The sequence below is a fragment of the Rana temporaria genome, chromosome 8 (genome assembly GCF_905171775.1).
Source record: "Rana temporaria chromosome 8, aRanTem1.1, whole genome shotgun sequence".
Lineage (NCBI taxonomy): Eukaryota > Metazoa > Chordata > Amphibia > Anura > Ranidae > Rana > Rana temporaria.
The window spans coordinates 99,674,529-99,696,806 of NC_053496.1; the positions used below are offsets into that span (position 1 = coordinate 99,674,529).

General features: G+C 42.1%; 1 protein-coding gene across 1 annotated transcript in view; it reads left to right on the top strand.

The window, feature by feature from the left end:
• Window positions 1-22,278, top strand: part of PSD (pleckstrin and Sec7 domain containing) — a 371,343-nt gene that overhangs the window by 158,118 nt on the left and 190,947 nt on the right. Inside the window, exon 8 of the mRNA XM_040362362.1 lies at window positions 5,158-5,270. Within this exon, the coding sequence (XP_040218296.1) occupies window positions 5,158-5,270 (113 nt within the window). The remainder of the gene's footprint in view (window positions 1-5,157; window positions 5,271-22,278) is intronic.

Sequence of the window (22,278 nt, forward strand, 5' to 3'; positions counted from 1 at the left end):
CCGCAGGAAATTTTGTCTGATGGTGTGTACAGCCATCAGACCAAAATCCGCCAGCGGATAACTGCCACTACCTGCTGTTAACTACCTCTACTTGCTGATAAGTGTTGCTATTGGCTGAAAACTGCCGCTAACGGCTCATAACTGCTGCCACTTGTTCACACATGCTGCTACATGCTGATAACTGTCATTACTTGTTGATAATTCCCGCTACTTGCGGATAATCGCCTCTACCTGCTAAAAATCCCTACTATATGCTGACAATTCCTGCTACTTGCTGATAATTGGCGCTACTTGCTGATAACTGCCGTTACTGGTTGATGGCTGCCGCTACTTGTTTATTTTTGAAACCTCCGAAGTGGATTGAGCTTCCTTCTAAATAATATTTATATTATTAAATGATATTGAAGGTCCCCAAAGGGCATCTAAATTATAGAATTTTCTGATTCAAATGGGGGGGCTGGGCATATTTATGGGCTGTTCATTGGTGTTTATCTTTCCCTGAGGAGGAAGAAAAATCTAACAGACATATATGAATATCTCATAACATCCACTCATTTTCCACATGCCATTAATAATAAAAAATAAATAAATGTGAGAGGGAAGTCAGGTAAATCGGGTAAAGGGGCACCGCCTGCAGCGAGCCCAGGAGGCATTCAGCGATATATGTCAGCAGAGACAAGTATAATAGAAGAAGAGCATGGTAGTGAGTTTCAGCACGTACTGGGGCTGGGAAACAAAAAATGACAGAGGAAGATCCCAAAGTTGGAAAGGTGAATGAATATCTGCTACGCAACCAAGAAATGCTGAAAATGTCTCCCAAGGAAGCTCCAGAGTACAAAGTGGGGAACAGAAGATGAAAAATGGGGTGAACTCAGAGATAGAGGAGGATTTAAGGCCAGAGGAAGTTCAAGTAGGCCTACAATCAAATTGTAGCGATGCTGGCAGAGATGTTGGCTAAGGTTGAAGTATCACTGAAAACAGATATTGCGGCAGTTAGAGCGGATATTGGGCAGGTTCTGGGCAGAGTAGAAGAAATTGGAGGAAACAATGGACATATACGATGGAAGGTTGGAGGAAATGAACGAGCAGATGAAATCCATACAGAAAGTTAATAGATAGCTTTTATATAAAATGGAGGATCAAGAAAATCAAAGCTGACCACAGAAGTATAAGAATTATGAATTAACAAAGGTGATGCAGGAATCCTATGCTGGGGAAAGAAACAGTAGAAATATTGAAAATGGATAGAGTACAAGATATCAAACTCGGGCGGAGGATAATCCAAGAGATGTAATAGTGAGGTTCCATTATGCTGAAGAGAAATCCTAAATTTTGAAAGGAATACGGAGGTCGACAGGAATCTTATATGAAGGAACTGAACTGCAAATATTTTCGGATCAGCATAGAAGAAGAAAAATGTGTATAAAACTTGTGCCTGATTAATAAAAAATCTTAAATAAAAGCTGCTTTCCCCAACTGACCAAACTGGAAAGACATAGTAAAAAAAATAATATATACCAATATATTAATGGGGGCGCTCAAAAGAATAATAATACAAAACATTTGATTATTTAGTGATATAAACACCAGACTGCCCACACCATCTGAATTACTAAAAATGGTGTGTGAACCTATAGAAATTTTTATTTTATTTTTTGGAACGAATAGAATAAATTAATGAATGATAGAGTGCACTAATAACATGTAAACCATGGGTAATTGTAATTGTTGGAAAGCAATAACCAAAACAAAACAGAACTGAACCAGTCCTAATAAAGTCCTTAAAGGGGTTGTAAAGGTAAAAGTTTTTTTACCTTCATGCATCCTAAAAAAACATCTGACAGCACCAAACCCCCCCCCCCCCCGAGCCCCCGTTTTACTTACCTCACCGTTCGAAAGTCCTGGGCGCGTGCTTGTCATCTTGTTTGGTTTCCAGCCTGGCCGTTGATTGGCTAGGCTGGGCGGATTGATAGCAGCGCAGCCATTGGCTGGTGCTGCTGTCAATCACAGCAGATGACGCAGCGCACCGGGGGCGGGGCGGAGTGATGCAGTCGGCGGCTATGCCCGCCGCTGTATCACGGGAGCGAGCTCGCAAAAGCTTTTCACCATGCGAGGGAGCTTGCATGAACGTGGAAAGCATTTGCGAGGAGGAGCCGAGACAGCCGCCGAGGGACCCCAGAAGACAGGATTCGGGGCCACTCCGTGCAAAACGATCTGCACAGCGGAGGTAAGTATAACATGTTTGTTATTTAAAAAAAAAATTCTGCCTTTAGTGTTCCTTTAAAAAGAAATGTGTGCATAAACACAATAATAATGACAATCTTGGTGGTGGTTTTCTTGAAAAACATCCATTGAGGGAACCAATCCAAAACTTAAAGTGACTTGCTACATTCACCTTCACCACAGTTGCAAACAATAAACGACACCCAAAAGTTCTCAAGGTAAGGATGGCAGCTTACCAAAACACATTGGCCCTTTTAATTAAAAAAAGAGGTCTAATGTGCTTGTTATATTGGATGATGGCAGATAGAGAGAATTGATGCAGACAAGATCAGAACTTCTCATACACTGGCAGGCTCAAATCAGGATATGCAAATAACAAGATAGACCGAACATAGTGTAATCCCATTTAATAAAAAAGTTTAAAATTCAAATAACATGTCAAGTGGCCGCTTACATTTGTAGGTGCCTCGAACCCGGCACTGAGGCTGGATAGCAGTTACTATGGCTGAGTACACAAAGTCTCATAATGGAGATGCCTGGCGTGCGTTCCACCTGTGACGGCGGTGAACCAGGGGGACCGGAGGTGATGTAATCATGTGACCTAGTTGCGCCTCGACAGCTGTTTCGTTATGCACGTCATCAGAAAGCGCTTCCTGATGATGTGCATAACGAAACAGCTGTCAAAAAAAAAAGGTTCACACTTTTTAGTAATTCAGATGGTGTGGGCAGGCTGGTATTTATATCACTAAATAATCAAATGTTTTTGTATTATTAATTTTTTGAGCGCCCCCATTAATATATTTTTTCTTACAAGAAGAAGACGCCTTAAACCCTGACAGAACAAATGCGGATATTGAAAGGGTCAAATCAGTGGGGATTTTCAGCATGTCTTAAGGGGAAAAGGGATGGTCGAAATGCAGTACTAAGATTCCCAGATCTCCAAAACAATAGTGTAGCAAATTGGATCTTACACCCCCCCCTTCCGAGATAGGAAGAACACAGGGGCAACATAAGCTCTAGGCAGCAGGCAATGGACTTACAATGAGAGGAGAGGGGGAGGTATTTAGGAGGTGAACTATTTAATGGGACAAGACAGCTATGCCCCTTCTCTCCAATGCTGCATTGGAACCCCTATTAGCTGCAATTCGTAAAAATCCGGACCTTAGAAGGATAAGAGTAGGGGAAAGGGAGTATAGAGTACGTGGATGATCTGCATTTCTATGTCTCTAACCCTAGAATAACAATCTCAATTATATTAGAGGAGTTGAGGCGATCCAGAAAACTGACCAACTTTAAAATAAATATGTCCAAAGCTGAGATATTGAATATTACTATTCCAAGGGAGGACCAGCGGGGGAAATTCAACCTAAATTCCCCTTTTTGTGGTGTAAGGAAGGATTGGGGTACTTGGGAATAAAACTGACCACATCTCCGGGGACTATGTTTGGGGCTAATTATATACCAGTGCTTAATAAGATCAAAGACAGGTATTTGCACCCACTTCCAGGCATCGATAGCCGTATTATCTGCGGGTATCTACGCCACGTCCGGTGCCCCCCCCACTGTCTTCTGGGAGACACACATGTCCCAGAAGACAGCAGGGACCATTCAGATCACGCATGCACTGTAGGGAACCTGATTCCCTTACCGAAGATGGCAGTGGCAGCATCTGAGTCCCGAGCGAGAGATCGGCTTTGGGTGCCGATCACGGGCGCGCTGGACAGGTAAGTGTCCTCATTTTAAAAGTCAGCAGCTGCAGTATTTGTAGCTGCCGACTTTAAAAAATATAAAAATTGGCGAACCTCCGCTTTAAGAACAGCCTGTTTTTCCTCAGGCGATACAAAGACAGTAGAAATGTGCTATTAACGCCTGGTGAGATGGTACATGTCCCATACAGAGGGCACATAGGTTCGGGGCAATAGGACCCCCAACTTGCTGGAGGAGCTGTGATGCTCTGGGGACCTTTGCGCATCTGTGGTGGGAATGTACAAAGATACAACCTTATTGGGAGGGAATTTTAGCAGTGATCCACCAAATAACGGGAGAATGGATTCAGAACGGCTAGTGGGAATGTGTATTTCCATGATACGAGGAAAACGGTCCCCCAATATAAGAATTCCCTAGCCCCATTCCATTTAAACGCAGCTAAAAGTTTGATCCGGAGTCTATGGAGAACCCATGATGGAGTGGGCAGTAAGGGTTGAAGCAGTGAGAGCCATAGAGTAAACAATTCATACAGTAGAGGATTCATTAGAGATTATTGGAGTATTGGAATATATGGGGAAAATGGGCGGAGTTGAAAGAATCTGGAGGTTTGAGGAATTTGATGGAGATTTAGGGGGAGGGGGGTTCGTTTTTTATTTTATTGTTTTTGGGAGGGTTTGGGGATATAGAGAATAAATGTATAGATTTGATGAAATAAGGAACTTAGATATTGGAATGTGACTTTTATCATGTGTATCGGTCTATAACTGTTTATATAATGAAATACAGAATATTAAAAAAAAACAATGTATGTATTACATTATGTTAAGTAATGACAAAATTATCGCTGAATAAATAGGCTCATAGCAGAAATTAGAAAATTGCTCTGGTCCATAAGGGGTAAACAGGTGTGAGAGCCAAACTGCATTGCTGCTGTAGACCTAGCTAGGGATCCCAACCTGTCTGTTGTATTTTGTATTTTTTTATAATATATATGTTGTGAAGAAAGCAAGAAAAAAGTGAAAACACCCAAATATTCATGGTGGATATAATCATAGCTAGATCATACCACTGGAGCCCCCTAGAAATATAAGATGCCAGCAGGTTACACAGCCGACCAGACCAAACCTATTAAATTTCTAACTATATTTCCTCCTTTCACAGTTGATTCCTAATATTTAAATAGTGCATTGTGGGACTATAATGCAGTCTCTTTTTTTTACTTCCTAGGATGTTTTTGAAGGAGTTGGCTCTTATGGGTGAGACGCAAGAGAGAGAGAGAATTTTGGCTCATTTTTCCCAACGATATCATCAGTGCAATACCAACAGTATTTCATCTGAAGGTCAGTATCTGTCAAATTGTAGATTTGATCATGAGATCATTGGGATATAGCAAAAATGAAAAGTTTATTTTTGTCCATCAGTCCACTTACTGTGATAAAAAGGAATTACCAAATGCCACCAGTGCATAATGGCAGGAGCCTAAGAACAGACACCGTATTTAGGCAAGGTTCACATTGCTGCAATCCAATTTCGATCAGATTTTCAGTGCGACTTGAATAACTTAGATGTAGTTTGCATATACTATGAGACCAAAATTGTGCTGGAATTGCACCAAAGTAGTACAGGAACCTTTTCCAAAATCCCACCATGCAGGGCTGGTGCAAGAATTTTTAAAACCCTAGGCAAAACCTCATTTTGCCGCCCCCCTGGCTCCACCCCCTTTGCCCTGCTCATGTATACCCTACCGTTTTAATGAAGCGCCCATCTAATGCATCCTTACCAGCGCCCATCTAATGCATCCTTACCAGCTCCCATCTAATGCATCCTCACCGGCGCCCATCTAATGCATCCTCACCAGCGCCCATCTAATGTGTTTTGTAGCATTTTAACCACTTTCCAAACAGCTCATGCAGTTTTTGTGTGGCAACGTGGCTCGGCTGGGCAAAACAACGTTATGTCACGTCGCTTCGCCTTGTGGCCACTAGCGGCGCACCCGCGATCGTTGATGACAGAGCGAGATTTGGGAGCTGTGTGTGTAAACACACAGCTCCCGGTTCTTTCAGGTTGAGAAATGCCTGATCGTTGTTCATACAAAGTATGAACAGTGTTCTGTCATTTCCCCTAGTAAGTCCCATGCCCCCTTCAGTTAGAACACATTTAGGGAACACAATTAACCCCTTGATCGCCCCCTAGTGTTAACTCCTTCACTGCCAGTGACATTTTTACTGTAATCAGAGAATTTTTATAGCACTGTTCGCTGTAAAATTGTTAATGGTCCCAAAAATTTGTCCCAAAAATTTGTCCCAAAAATGTGTCCGCCATAATGTCGCAGTCCCGATAAAAAACACAGATCACCGCCATTGCTAGAAAAAAAAAAAAAAATGCCATAATTCTATCCCCTATTTTGTAGACGCTATAACTTTTGTGCAAACCAATCAATATACACTTATTGCGATTTTTTTTTTTAGAAGAATACATATAGTCCTAAACTGAGAAAAAAATTTTTAAAAAGAAATTGGCATATTTATTATAGCAAAAAGGAAAAGATATTGGGGGTTATTTTCGAAAGGCAAATCCACTTTGCACTGCAAGTGCACTTGGAAGAGCAGTCGCTGTAGATCTGAGGGGAAGATCTGAAATGAGGGAAAGCTCTGCTGATTTTATCATCTAATCATGTGCAAGCTAAAATGCTGTTTTTTATTTTCCTTGCATGTCCCCCATAGATCTACAGTGACTGCACTTTCAAGTGCACTTGCAGTGCAAAGTGGATTTGCCTTTGGTAAATAACCCCCATTGTGTTTTTTTCAAAATTGTTGCTGTTCTTTTGTTTACAGCGCAAAAAATAATAACCACAGAGGTGATCAAATACCACCAAAAGATAGCTCTATTTTTGGGAAAAAAATGTATTTTGTTTGGGTACAGCATCACAGTTAAAGCGACGCAGTGCCAAATTGTAAAAAGTGCTCTGTTCAGGAAGGGGGTAAAATCTTCCAGGGCTGAAGCGGTTAATGCACGTTGTCATCCATTGTGAAATAAAAGATCCCTGTAAGGGTCAAAATACTAACAATGCATTTTTTATATCTTTACATTCAATTGCATTACATTTATATGCACGTGCATTGTTTACCATTAAAATGTAGATGTTAGCATTTTAACGCACATGTACACAACATTGTGGTATGCATGTGGCACATAGAAAACTGTTTCCTATGTGCCCTACGCAGTAACCTGGTTACTACACATGAGGGTTGATTTACTAAAACTGAAGAGTGCAAAATCTAGTGCAGCTGTGCATGTTAGCCAATCAGCTTCTAACGTAAGCTTATTCAATTAAGTTTTGACAAAACAAAACCTGGAAGATGATTGGTTGCTATGCACAGATGCACCATATTTAGCATTCCCTGCTAGCAGCTACAAATTAGGACCCTTGCTTTCTGTGTGGAAACAGTTGTTGAGGTCTGATTCACCTTCCTAATAGGGATGAGCCAAACACCCCCCCCCCCCCCGGTTCGGTTTGCGGCACAACATGCAAACGGACCGAAAGTTCACGTGTATCAATGCAAAAAAAGCTTTCTTTTGGTGGTATTTGATCACCTCTGCGGTTTTTAGTTTTTGCGCTATAAACAAAAATAGAGCGACAATTTTGAAAAAAAATAATATTTTTTACTTTTTACCATAATAAATATCCCCCAAAAATATATAAAAAAAACGATTTTTTTTCCTCAGTTTAGGCCGATACGTATTCGTCTACATATTTTTCGCAAAAAAAATCGCAATAAGCGTTTATTGATTGGTTTGTGCAAAAGTTATAGCGTTTACAAAATAGGGGGTAGTTTTATGGCATTTATATTAATATTTTTTTTTTTACTAGTAATGGCGGTGATCAGCGATTTTTTTTTCGGTACTACGACATTATGGCGGACACTTCGGACACTTTTGACACATTTTTGGGACCATTGGCATTTTTATAGCGACCAGTGCTATAAAAATGCATTGATTACTATAAAAATGCCACTGGCAGGTAAGGGGTTAACACTAGGGGGCAGGGAAGGGGTTAAGTATGTTCCCTGGGTGTGTTCCAACTGTAGGGGGGGTGGATTCACTAGGGGAAATGACTGTTTTCTGTTTATACATTGTATGAACAGACGGTCAGGCATTTCTCCCCTGACAGGACCAGGAGCTGTGTGTTTACACACACAGCTCCCGATTCTCGCTCTGTAACGAGCGATTGCGGGTGATCGCGACCACCGGGCACGTGCGCGGGAGTCAGGAGCGAGCGGGGGGCGCGCGCCCCTATTGGCTAATGGGAGAAATTACATAGATCTACGTGATCTCGCCCAGCAGAGTCGACCTGCCGCCGTAAAACTGCGGCGGCTGGTCGGCAAGCAATTAAAGTGAAAAAAAAAGTGAAATATTCCTTTAAATATCGTACCTGGGGGTGTGTCTATAGTATGCCTGTAAAGTAGGGCGTGTTTCCCATGTTTAGATCAGTCCCTGCACAAAATGACTTTTCTAAAGGAATAAAAGTAATTTAAAACGGCTTGCGGCTGTAATGTAATCTCGGGTCCCGGCAATATGGTCGAAAATTATTATTAAAAACGGCGGGAGTACCCCCCCCCCCCCCCCAGCCCATTACCAGGCCCTTTGGGTCTTGTATGGATATTAAGGAGAACCCTGCACCGAAATTAAAAAAAGAAAAGGTGTGGGGCCCCCGGGCCCTATATACTCTGAACAGCAGTATACAGGCAGTCCAAGCAAGAAAGGGACTGTAGGTTTGTTCTTAAGTTGAATCTGTAATTTGGGGTTATTAGGGAAACAAGGATTGGTGATAAAGCATCAGTGGAGACACCTTTTTCCCATATTAACTCTTACAGGAGAGAATTTCCCTTCCTAGGGGTAGATGAAGTCTCACTTCCTGTTGTCTCCCTCCATTTGTAAGTAGGTGTCGTTTGTAAGTCGGATGTTTGAAAATTGGGCCTTAGGTGTTGGTGGTACCAGAACACTGTAAGCCCTCACAATTACTCTTGGTGGGTGCTGGAACTGGCCCTGCTGTGAAATATTATATCAAGAATTGTAATTGCACACCCCTGTTAAACAGGGGCAGAAAAATTGGGCCTTAGGCACTGGTGGTGGTGCCACAACACTGCAACCCCTCACAGATACTCTTGTTGAGCGTAGGAACGAGCCCTGTTGTCAAATATTACAGAAAAAAACTGTAATTACACGCCCCTGTTAAACAGGGGCAGAAAAATTGGGCTTAGGCACTGGTGGGGGTGCCCTGAAACAAAAATGTTTTTAGAAGCTAACAACATGAACATTGAGCAGGAATAGGATAGTCACTCAGCATAACAGGATAGTCACTCAGCATCAGTATAGGCAGTCTTCAAGGGATCTCACGTTCATAGAAACATTATTCGGTTACATCAACATCAGGTGCTTGGTAGCTGGTGATTCAAGACTGATTCATTTTTATGAAGGTGAGCTGATCAACTGAGTCTGTGGACAGGCGCACACTCTGTGATCGGTTACAAAGCCTCCAGCAGCACTGAATGTGCGTTCAGAAAGAACGCTGGAAGCAGGACAGGCCAGTAGCTCAATTGCATATTGTGCAAGCTCTGGCCAGTGATCCATCCTCAAGACTCAGTAACCCAGTGGATTTTTGGTTGGAAAGGTCTCCAAATCTGATCTTGCCCCTAGGTATTCCTACACCATGTAAATCGGACACTGGAGATGGTTGCTGGAACCGATCAGACCTTGGGGCTGCGGACTAAAGAATTGTCTGAACGCATCGGTCAGACGGCCACCTTCTCCACCGCTCCTTCTGTGACTGACCGAAGCCTCAGCAACACGTTGTCCAGGAGCACCAGGAAATTGTAACCTCCCAGGCTCTGGAAACACATTGCACAAACCTTTCTGCAAGGCCTTCCGAAGATATTTCATCCTCTGCTCCCTCTGCGAAGGCTGGATAAGTTCCACAACCTTTCCCTTGTAACGTGGATCAAGAAGGGTTGCTAGCCAGTAATGATCCCTCTCCTTGATACCACGAATCCGAGGGTCCTTTCACAGGCTTTGCAGGATCAGGGAGGCCTTGCAGCGTAGGTTTGCTGAGGCATTCAATCCGGAGTCCTCTGGGTCACCAAGGATGACATGATCCGCAGCCACCTCCTCCCAGCCATGTACAAGTCCATGGGTTTCTGGGGACTGAAAACGATCCCTTGAAGACTGCAGCTGATGCTGAGAGCTATGCTCCACCTACATGCTGACACAATCCTCATCCTTCCCTCTCCTCCTCCTCCTTTTCCTGTGTGATCGGCGGGCCCACAGGAATACTGTTTGGATAAAGGGGGCCTTGACAGGTAAGGAAGTCCTCTTCCTCCCTCTGTTCTGCCTCAAGTGCCCTGTCCATTATTCCATGCAGCATGTGCTCCAACAGGAAGACAAGAGGGACAGTATCACTGATGCATACACTGTCACTGCTCACCATCCTCGTGGCCTACTCAAATGGTGGCAGGACAGTGCATGAATCCTTGATTAGTAGCCACTGACGTGGCAAAAAAAAACAAGCTCCCCTGACCCTGTCCTGGTGCCATACTCACACAAGTACTCATTGATGACTCTCTGCTATGTGTGCAGCCGCTGCAGCATTGTCAATGTTGAGTTCCACCTGGTGGGCATGTCACAGATGAGGCGGTTGTTGGGCAGGTTGCATTCCTTTTGAAGGTCAGTCAGCCGAGCACTGCCATTATATGTCTGGCGGAAATGCCCAAAGACTTTCCTGGCCTGCCTCAGGAGATCCTGTAAGCCCGGGTACCTGCACAAGAACTGCTGCACTACCAAATTAAGGACATGAGCCAAACAGGTAACATGGGTCAAGTGTCCCTGTCAGAGGGCAGAGAGGAGGTTGGTGGCATTGTCACAAACAAACCATTCCTGGCTGAAGCTAGCGTGGCGTCAACCACCTCTGAGACTGTCCCTGCAGAGCTGACAGAATCTCTGCCAATGTGTGGCTCCTGTCCCCTAAGCAGATCAACTCAAGCACTGCATGGCATCTTTTTGCCTGAGTGCTTGCGTAGCCCCTTGAGCACCGTTGGTTCACAGGACAAATCGTCAGAGGAAGATGCCATAGAAGAAGAAATAGAGGAGGAGGTGGAGGAGAGCGCTGTGGCAGAATCACCACTACTAGCATTTTGGTGGTGTGGTGGCAGAACAAGCTTCAACAATACTGCACTCTGTCCTGCATTCTCCCAGCTGCCAGCAGAGTTACCCAGTACCCCATGAAAGAAAGGTAACGTCCCTGTCCATGCCTGCTGGACCATGAGTCAGCGGTAATATGCACCTTACCGCTGACCACCCTGTCCAACAAGGCCAAGACATTGCCTTCTACATGCCAGTAGAGAGCCGGAATGGTCTTCCGAGAAAAAAATGGCGTTTATGAACCTGCCACTGAGGTACCGCACATTCCACAAATTTGTAAAGGGGGCAGAGTCTACCAGCTGAAAAGGCAGCAGTTGGAGTGCTAGCAATTTAGCCAACCTAGCATTCAGACGCTGAGCATGTGGATGGCTGGGACCGAATTTCTTTCGACGGTTTAGCAACTGGGGGTAGGAAAATTTGTCCTTCAATCCAGTGATGCAGCTTCCTGGAGCTCATTGGTGGCCGCCTACATCTTTGAGTGGCGGCTCCCGGGTATCGATTGACGGCTGTTTTCATTAGCCAGGCCGATATGACATCACTTGGGAGTTCAGTCAGCTTCAGCATTACTAAACTTTCACAGTGAGCTGCGTGTTAGCAGCTCACTGTACAGGGGTGGAGAGGCAGGTAAGTAGTTTTAATGCAGAAAAGACAAAGCATGTCACTTCTGCATTTAAAATCCTGCCTGTTTTCCCATTTTTGTTGTTTACATAAAGTTCCATTTGAAGACTGCTATACTGTCACATGGATTGAGGTTTAGATATCAACTGTAATTTTCTTTCTTGTCCTCTGTTATTGTGCCATGCTCAACTTGGTCATTCATTCAACCACTTCTAATTGAGATACATGTGATAAACCTAGTAAGCGAGATTGCCATATTATATTGAAAGTGAGCATCTGTTCTGTGCTTGATAAAATATATATAAAAAAAAGAAAAGCAAAAAACTTTGAAGCAGGCAGAGTCCTTTAACATTTACTTTTTCAAGTTTGGAGAAACTTCAGTGAGGGACCAAGTGAAACACAATACAAAGGTAGAGAAGTCCATGTAGAGTTTGTAGTGCCTTTAAGGTACTGTCACAAGAAACGTATAGGTGTTGGCCCACGTTTACAAGTGCTGGCTGTCTGCTCTTTGTCTGTTAACAATATTACAATATTTTTCATTCACAAATGTGAAACAAGCATGCTGCAATTCAGTGTCAACATTGCTGATCTCTATATTTAAATTGGGACTTTAAACAGACCACCACAAACCGTATTATGCTGCGTACACGATCAGACATTCCGACAACAAAACCATGGATTTTTTTACGATGGATGTTGGCTCAAACGTGTCTTGCATACACACGGTCGCACAACTGTCGGAAATTCTGACCGCATGAGCGCAGTGACGTATAACACATATGATGGCACTATAAAATGGAAGTTTAATACCACGTGCGCCACCCTTTGGGCTCCTTCTGCTAATCTCATGTTTGTAGAAGTTTGGTGAGAGACGATTCACGTTTATATGTCATCTGCTGCTGTTCCCGATCTCTCGGAGTCCTGGACCAGATTGTGCTCCCTATTATATGTACTCCTCAGGCTACCAATTTTGTCTGTCAAATAGTTGATGTGTTCGCTGGGGTACAAAGGCGTTGCCAATTTTACCAGTTTATCCAGCGTTGCCTTCCTCTTTATTTTGTTATGACCCCTTATAAATGTCTATTTTTTTACAAATACTTGCCTTTGTGTTTTACTTCAAAAAGGCAGGCACATTTCAAAAATACAATGTTAAAATTAACAAGGGACATCAACATCAACCAACCTCCTTGAGGTTAAAAAATACAAGATAATAATGCTGTTGTGGTAACTTGACATACAAAACGAAAAAAAAAAATATTATGGAGAGCACTAGAATTATTATTTGTTTTAAATAAAAAAACCAGGAGATCTTAAATAAAAAAAATAAAAAAAAGATCACTATAAAAAAAAATTCAAAACATTATTATGGAGATCTGGCTTAAAAAAAGAAAAAGATTATTCAGGAGATCACGAGAATAATAAATAAATCAGTTTGTCAGAACTCTGCAGCAAAACAACTGCATCGTTCTAGCATTATAAAGAAGAAAAGAATGTGCTGCATTAAAAGATTAAAACATTTGCAGCGTGACAAATGTGCTATCTCCATTACGAATGCTCATTTTACCAGACGGAGCGCTTCCGTTTAGTACTTGATTTAGAGCGTGGAATTTTTGTGCGTCGGAATTGTTTCCACACGCTCGGAATTTACGAGAATGAATTTTGTTGTCGGAAAATTTGAGATCCAGCTCTCAAATTTTTGTTGTCGGTAATTCCGACAGCAAATGTCCAATTGAGCCTACACACGTTCCCATCAAACATTTGTTGTCGGAAATTTCAAGCATGTGTAGTAAAAATATACAGATTTATTGAACATTGATAACAATCAACAACATAGGAGTGGAAATAAAAGCAACAAATATATTGGCAACAGAAATGGAAACGGCTAAAAAGAAAGCCCAAAACCTGTCAGACAGACGGAACGTCCAACGCGTTTCAAAAACACAAAATGCAGATCTTCTTCAGGGACAGAGGGCTTACGAGTTCCAAATCTGTAGCTTATATCTCAAGTGTTAATGCTCCACCCATACAAAGATAGATCATAACTCAATAGTGAAGAGAGAGCTATGTCCATCAGAGCAGCACACAGGCATCACACCAGGGAGATGGCGACAGCCAATGATCCATATAGGATGAAGTAGTCCCACTACAGTGTTTGTGGTATATATTGACAGTGACTCAAATGGAGATATGGTGCTTGTTCCCCATAAACCCGGATCAGGTTGGTGTAGAGTAGATTGTGTTTCTAGGATCCAAACATCCAAACCATCAAAGGTTATGAGATATTCAATGGATCAACCTGATGGCTAGATGGGCCCTATTGATCTTCTACCTAAGATGGAATGGTGTGGCTGTTTGTGTCTGCCAGGTGGAACAGGTTTTTTGGTCCTTTTAAAGTCCCAATCTGAGGAACCTGCTTTTACTCTATGTATTAGGGATGTGGTCCACAAACGGTATAGTCAGCTAGTTGCTACAAATAGTCTATGTATTACTGATCTCTATATTTGTTCCAGATCAGAAACTCGCAAAGCACTGAAGTTAAAGCATCAGCATGATAGCCAGGGAACTAACCTTTCTCAAAGGAGAGGTTAGCAATGGTCCTTTTTGTTTGACAACAGAAGTTTGCCATATGTTGTGCTTTGGGCCCACATGCAGATGCCCACCTGTGGAACAAATCTCCTAGCATGCATTGGCGTGGTGCTCTATAATTGGAGGGTTTGGGCGGTGTTTTGTAGTTGCCTGTACTAATCAATTATTCAAAAAAGGGGGTGTGGCCAAATAAATAATGGATAACGGTAAAGTTGACCATTATATGGAAAGTGAAAGTGGTAGTCCTTTGCTGGTCCTCAATACTGGAGGGCTGGAGTCTGCTGATGTATTTAAAGCCTAAAAGTTAGAATGGTCCAAGGCAGCCCACACAAGCCGCAGGTTAAATTAAAAAAAGTTCCCCTATCCACTCAATGTGGGTGGGGGAATCACTCCCGCTGTGCTTTTGTGTTCTGACAGTGGGGAAACTTACATTGACCAGCGCCACGGGATATATCCGACTGAGCTGATCGTGAAGAAATTTTACAACAGGCCGCTGAACCAGCTGAATTTCAAATCATGTATGGTCAATTCTAGGATTCAGAGAACATTTGCTTAGGCTCTTTACAGTGCTAATATAATTATCTGTGGAAGCTGAATTCTAAAAGACATACTAGCACAATTATGTACTCTTATCTATAATGTTCAGTAAGCGTGAAGTTTAGCAAACCAATGAAAAGTAGGGCGCTAACACATGTGATGATTGCATGTGAACAAAGGAAAAAAAAATATCCAAATATACTTGAGACCCCAAAGGTGAGAAAAATGTTATTTATAAGAATAATTAATGGATATTGCACAGTTAAAAAAAATAAATAAATCCTGAATCTTGCTGAAGAAAGTTCCAATCACTGTGCTCCTGCTCTTAAAGGTGCCTCAGATACTCCTCATATAAGTGCTCCACCGCAAAGTATACAAAATGCATGCATACCAACAGCATCTATGATATGCGCCAGGGCTTACTAATATTTCATAAGCCCAGAGTTTAGTTTTAGGCGTATAATAATTGTATTTATTTTTCTTTTATCAATAAAAGATATTTATATATTTTAGTAATTGGAGTTGTATACATTTTTGCGGTTATTAGAATTTGATGTTTGGAGGCATTTTAGTCCCACATGTGCAAAATTTTATTTTTTATTGCGCAGTAGGGATATCTAGGGGTTAATACGGTTTTGTGCTCCAAGCAGAGCAAGACCAAACGGATCATAATAATTTGTCATGTTAATTTAGTCCAGCCTTGCATGAAATATGTTCATATAGGCAGTAAATGTTCTCCCCGGCCAGTTATGAGCAGCGAGCCATCTTTCTGTAATACTTGCTAATCTAGCTTCACTTTAGTTTTTTACAATTTACAATATTTCATGATGAATTAAAAACAAAATGTCTGCAAATGTTTTTATTCAAATAACTATGTGGGCTACATACTGTATAACATATTGTGCTGTATAACAAAAGCATCTTCTTTAACTTACTCTTAGAAAATATGTTCATTTTAATTTTCTAACGTGCAATGGTAACAACTCCACTTCAGAAATGTGTTCTGTTGCAATAACAGTAGTTTTAAAAAAAAGCCTGGATAATCATTTTTATTAGAAGGTTAAGTTGAATAAGTAACCATTAATATTAGTAAGAAATTGATAAAAAAAAAAAAAAACCTTCTTGGAAGAAAGGGTATTCACATCTCCCATTCCATTTCCAAAAAATATTTTCAGGACAGTGGGCAGAGACTAGCAAATCTGTGTGCATCAATGGCTAAATGCACATCCAGAACCACTGGTGTATAGTGCAAATATAGCCAAATATTATAAAGTCGTGTATTCCAAACTGCATATACAATAGCGGTTTTAAGCTTTTTGGCCATCACCAGTTCAGTGTATGTACTATAAACCATAGCTTCTATAAAGCAGAGTTTGGTACCCAATGAACAAGTATAACCATTATGGTGATCATAGGAAGGGACATAGTACAGTAGAGCTTTCTTAAAACAGAAGGTTTTTGCATGTTTCATTATCTCCCAAAAATAAAAAATTATATTTAACTTTATTCTGTTGGATATAAAAAGTTTTTATTAAGGTATGTGGCTATTATACATAAGGCTGCCCTCTGTTCTCTTCGTTCAGAATCATAAATAAACATAAAGTGCATTTAGACTAGACAAAGCAAAAGTATCAGTCATGGTAGACATCTGCCATCTTCTCTCAGACAGGTTAGAAAAAAAGCAGCAAGTCTCTTCCAAGTTTTTTATGAGTTATCCTAGTGATGGGATGGAAATGTGTCAGGTCACCTGTGGCCAGGTGACAAGTGCACCCTGTAGGGGTCAGGGATGCACCGCAGGGAAGTGAACCCTATAGCCGACTACTGCTGGCAGGGAGGAAGCGTGACCCAAGATCACCCAGGGCGCGGAGTCTAAGACCCAGTTTTGTATTCACCAGAGCCCTTAGTGGTAGGGATGGTCTTGGCCGCAACTGGGTCCAGGTCGCGTTCCCGGGATTCCTCAGGTCACACTCCGCAGGGAGAAGGGGGAAGCAGCCAGCAGAACAAACAGTGGTGATGGGCAGGCCGAGGTCAGGGCAAGAGGCAGACAAGGATAACCGTGGAACATGCAAATAGTCAGGGGCACAGGCAGACAGGGAAGTCGGGGACAAGCCAAAACGGTACACGGAAGATGATCGTAGCACTCTGCAACCAGGAACTAGCAATACACTGCAGACAGGAACTGAGCATTGGAACACTGTTGAACAGCACTGCAGACCTGTAGAGCAAAGGTTAATATAGGCTTCCTGGGATGGACTAGGGTGGAGCCATACAGGAAGAGGAAGTGATAAGAAGGGAAACCAGAACAGGATCTGCCTCTAATGAACACATGGAGATCAGGTAGGCAGACAGACATGATGCATATTCATGACAAAATGTTGGTACAATGAACACAGCGTTTTATCCCAAAGTTTACTAATTCTCTTTATTTTGGTGGTTTGCCATACACCACTTTGCAGTCGAGCTATACCAAGTCTAAAATGTAGTCTATTCTTAGAAATCCATACAACAGTGTTCCAAAATTAAATCCAGTAAAATATACTGTATGTATATACTGCATGTATGTAAAACTGCCTGGCTCCCACCACTTCTTCCAGCTTTTATCTGATGAAAAATCCCCCCCTTTGCTGACCCTTCTGTACAGAATGCGTCGAATTGCACTTGGTACTTTTATCTCCAACATGTTCCTGGACCTCCTCTATTTTTCCTATATTTCTTTTTTTAACTTCCGGGAAAATTATCAACTTTCTTAGCATAAAAGAATGTATTTTAAAATTGTAAAGCAACTCTAAAATTGTAATAATCTGAATTATGCTTCAATGCTATACAAGATTTTATATAGCTGCCTCTCCTGAGGACAGTGAGTCAGAACACCTTTGTGTTCCCGAAATGCAGCTCCCTGCAGCACTGTCTTCTGGAAGTTTTAAAATGTTGGCGACCCCTGCTATTTTCTGTGGTTCTTTCCTTAAAGCGCTACATCACTACAGGAGACAACAGTTACGTAGGGGTTGGATGAAGGAACCATGGCAAGCACTGAGGGGTGGAGGCATTTGACACCTAGAAGTGTTGAATTTCTAACTTTGGTAGAGGTTGCAAGTATTCAGAATTTTCAAATGCTGGGGAAATTGCTAAGAATATTACAGGAAATGAAACATGCCTATGTTTGTTATCCTCAGCCTTTCTTAACCACTTAAGACCCGGACCAAAATGCAGCTAAAGGACCTTGCCCCTTTTTGCGATTCGGCACTGCGTCGCTTTAACTGACAATCGCGCGGTTGTGCAACGTGGCTCCCAAACAAAATTGGCGTCCTTTTCCCCCACAAATAGAGCTTTCTTTTGGTGGTATTTGATCACCTCTGCGGTTTTTATTTTTTGCGCTATGAACAAAAATAGAGCGACAATTTTGAAAAAAATGCAATATTTTTTACTTTTTGCTATAATAAATATCCCCCAAAAATATAAAAAAAAAAAATTTTTTTTACTCACTTTAGACCAATACGTATTCTTCTACCTATTTTTGGTAAAAAAAAATCGCAATAAACGTTTATCGGTTGGTTTGCGCAAAATTTATAGTGTTTACAAAATAGGGGATAGTTTTATTGCATTTTTATTGATTTTTTTTTTTTTACTACTAACGTGTAGCCAGTAAAAAAAAAGGCAATATTTGGAGCAAAGAGGCGTGCATAAAAACTCTGCCAGGATAATTTTCATTGACAACATAAGGGAACAGGCGCAAAAATCAGTGATTTTTTTTCGTGACTGCGACATTATGGCGGACACTTAGGACAATTTTTGGGACCATTGTCATTTTCACAGCAAAAAATGCATTTAAAATGCATTGTTTATTGTGAAAATGACAGTTGCAGTTTGTGAGTTAACCACAAGGGGGCGCTGATGGGGTTATGTGTTCCCTGAAGTGTGTTTACAACTGTAGGGGGGTGTGGCTGTAGGTGTGACGTCATCGATTGTGTCCCCCTATAAAAGGGATGACACGATCGATGCAGCCGCCACAGTGAAGAATGGGGAAGCCGTGTTTACACACGGCTCTCCCCGTTCTTCAGCTCCAGGGACCGATCATGGGTCTCTCCAGCTGGTCCCCTGGTCCCGGTCACGGAGCTTCGGACCGGGTCGCGGGAGCGTGCCCGCGACCCACGGCTGGGTACTAGTACAGGACGTACCTGTACGTACATGTGCCCAGCCACGCCATTCTGCCGACGTATATGTGCAGGAGGCGGTCCTTAAGTGGTTAAAGAATAAAAAATACAATATTACAGGATAGCAATACAGTCACACAAAAAGTGACTTAAAGGGGTAGTAAAGGTACATTTTTTTCCCCCTAAATAGCTTCCTTTACCTTAGTGCAGGTCTCCTTCACTTACCTCATCCTTCGATTTTTCTTTTTAAATGTCCTTATTTCTTCTGACAAATCCTCACTGTCTGTAACTCCACACAGTATTGCAAGGCTTTCTCCCTGGTGTGGAGTGTCGTGCTCGCCCCCTCCCTTGGACTACAGGAGAGTCAGGACGCCCACTAACACACAGCTCCTTTCTCTATCTGCAACATAGAGAGCGTCCTGACTCTCCTGTAGTCCAAGGGAGGGGGCGAGCACGACACTCCACACCAGGGAGAAAGCCTTGCATTACTGTGTGGAGTTACAGACAGAAGAACAGGAAGTGAGGATTTCTCAGAAGAAATAAGGACATTTAAAAGCAAAATCGAAGGATGAGGTAAGTGAAGGACTGCACTAGGGTAAAGGAAGCTATTAAGGAAAAAAATTTACCTTTACAACCCCTTTAAGAGCACTCGCATGTAGACAGTCTACCAGTGTATACAGCTTGGTCCCATTACCACTTCTGGATGTCAGCACATACTGCTTCTGCCTTCCTACTCGTTTTGCCAAAGAGATTACTTCACTGTCAGCTCCTTTACTCTCCGGTTCATCCCACAAGTTGGTGACTCATGGCTTATTTCTAACGCCTTTCCCTGAGGTACATTCGAGCAAGGAGGATTTCATGTTTGAAAGAGTTTTTTTTTTTTTTAGGAACTGAGAGATACAGTGTGTAATCTGTTACTGACTATCATACTGCAACAGATTATATACTGCGACACTGCAAAACTATGCTTCTTAGGAACAGAAGACGATGGTCCATTCATCCAAGAGAAGAGAGAAATGCATGTTTTTATAAGATTAAATAAAAACATACATGGCACATATCAAGTCTTCAGATATAATATTCCATGATTTCAAGGCAACTCGGTAGTCAACCAAAGTTTTGTATCAGGCAAGAGTTAGGCACTAACTAAACGTGTAGCCAGTAAAAAAAAAGGCAATATTTGGAGCAAAGAGGCGTGCATAAAAACTCTGCCAGGATAATTTTCATTGACAACATAAGGGAACAGGCGCAAACAATATTATTTCTCTAATACCCAAAGAGGTATGTAGGAAGTTCATTAAAATTTCATATATCATGGCGATAAGTTGAAGTCCATGCACTGAGGGCTGCCACCAATGTAGAAATAGAAGCCAATATCCAGCAGATATAAGTGAAGTGAACTCCTGCGCTGTCTAGAGTGAGGGGACAAGTGAAAAGTGGGGATACTGCTGCAAATAAAAAGGAGGTCTACCTCGATAGACAAAAAGTGATAATTGTAACAAGTGAAATATTTGCGCTGTAAAGTGTTATACAAATTAATGTGTGTGTGCATATAACCACATACATATACAAGTACAAAAAATGGGTGGGGAAAGTCCAAAAAAGGGGGAGTGACACTAATATACCAGTAAACAATATTGTTGAATAGTCATTAATCGAGGGCACAGTGCTGAAGAGGTCCAGGTACAACAAAATCCAACCATGTAGGGGTGCAGTTCATCAATACTTTATCCAATCAATAACGTTGTGAAGTGAAAAATGTTGAAAAACACAACAATAAAAATAAAATATAAAAATAGAAATAAAAATAAATATAAAAATAAAAATAAAAATAGGAATAAGGGTCAAAGTATTTCAGAAGAAGGAGGCCTTGTATCCAAAAAGGGTGAAAGATAGAGAGTGAGCCGTAACCAAGATCTCATATATGCACCTCTAGTGATCCCAGCAGCTCACCTCTAATCTGGCAAGCTGGATTAAATCAGCCTGATCCTGATGGGTGTGGTCCGTTGTTGAATATCACATACGGGTCTCCATAGAGTGTATTACATGAAAAAGTAAAAGGAGTAGAAACCAAATGGTGTGATAACGTCACAGAGAGGGATAGCAATGTCTTCTGATTTAAACCAGTGGAGATGCACTCACATGTGGGTGAAAAAACTGGGGCTCTTATCCACGAACGCCGAGCTCGTCAGTCCCTCCTTCCTCTCCCTTATTGATTCTCCAGGGTTAGGAGTCCCGTGTCCCCAATGGTTCACGAGTCGGCTCTTGTTATGTATGAGGATCTCGGTGGTGTATGTGGGGTAAGAGAGAAGGACAAGCCTGATCGTGTGATATCATCAACAATAAACAAAAAACCCCCCAGGAATGCCCAGGTAGTAATGCACTCACATGAACAATATAACATAAAAGACCTTCCTCCACGAGTGCGGACTCACAATAAATCTGTGCCTCCAACACTTCCCCTCTATCTGTGGCTCAGTCCGGACACTCAGATGTGGCAGTCATACATGGGGGGAAGTGGAATAAACAACCACAGCGTAGCCCAGTCAGACGTGAAAAGTTTATTTTAAAAGCACTTAAAAACTCACATTTATGAAGTCACATGTTGACGATACGCGTTGGGATTGGAGGGCTTGACACACTCCAGCATCCGACCACTGGATATACGAGTTCGCCACTCGTCGGATTGATGCAGCAATTTCGATTTTAAATGTGAGTTTTTAAGTGCTTTTAAAATAAACTTTTCGCGTCTGACTGGGCTACGCTGTGGTTGTTTATTCCACTTCCCCCCATGTATGACTGCCACATCTGAGTGTCCGGACTGAGCCACAGATAGAGGGGAAGTGTTGGAGGCACAGATTTATTGTGAGTCCGCACTCGTGGAGGAAGGTCTTTTATGTTATATTGTTCATGTGAGTGCATTACTACCTGGGCATTCCTGGGGGGTTTTTTGTTTATTGTTGATGATATCACACGATCAGGCTTGTCCTTCTCTCTTACCCCACATACACCACTGAGATCCTCATACATAACAAGAGCCGACACGGGACTCCTAACCCTGGAGAATCAATAAGGGAGAGGAAGGAGGGACTGACGAGCTCGGCGTTCGTGGATAAGAGCCCCAGTTTTTTCACCCACATGTGAGTGCATCTCCACTGGTTTAAATCAGAAGACATTGCTATCCCTCTCTGTGACGTTATCACACCATTTGGTTTCTACTCCTTTTACTTTTTCATGTAATACACTCTATGGAGACCCGTAT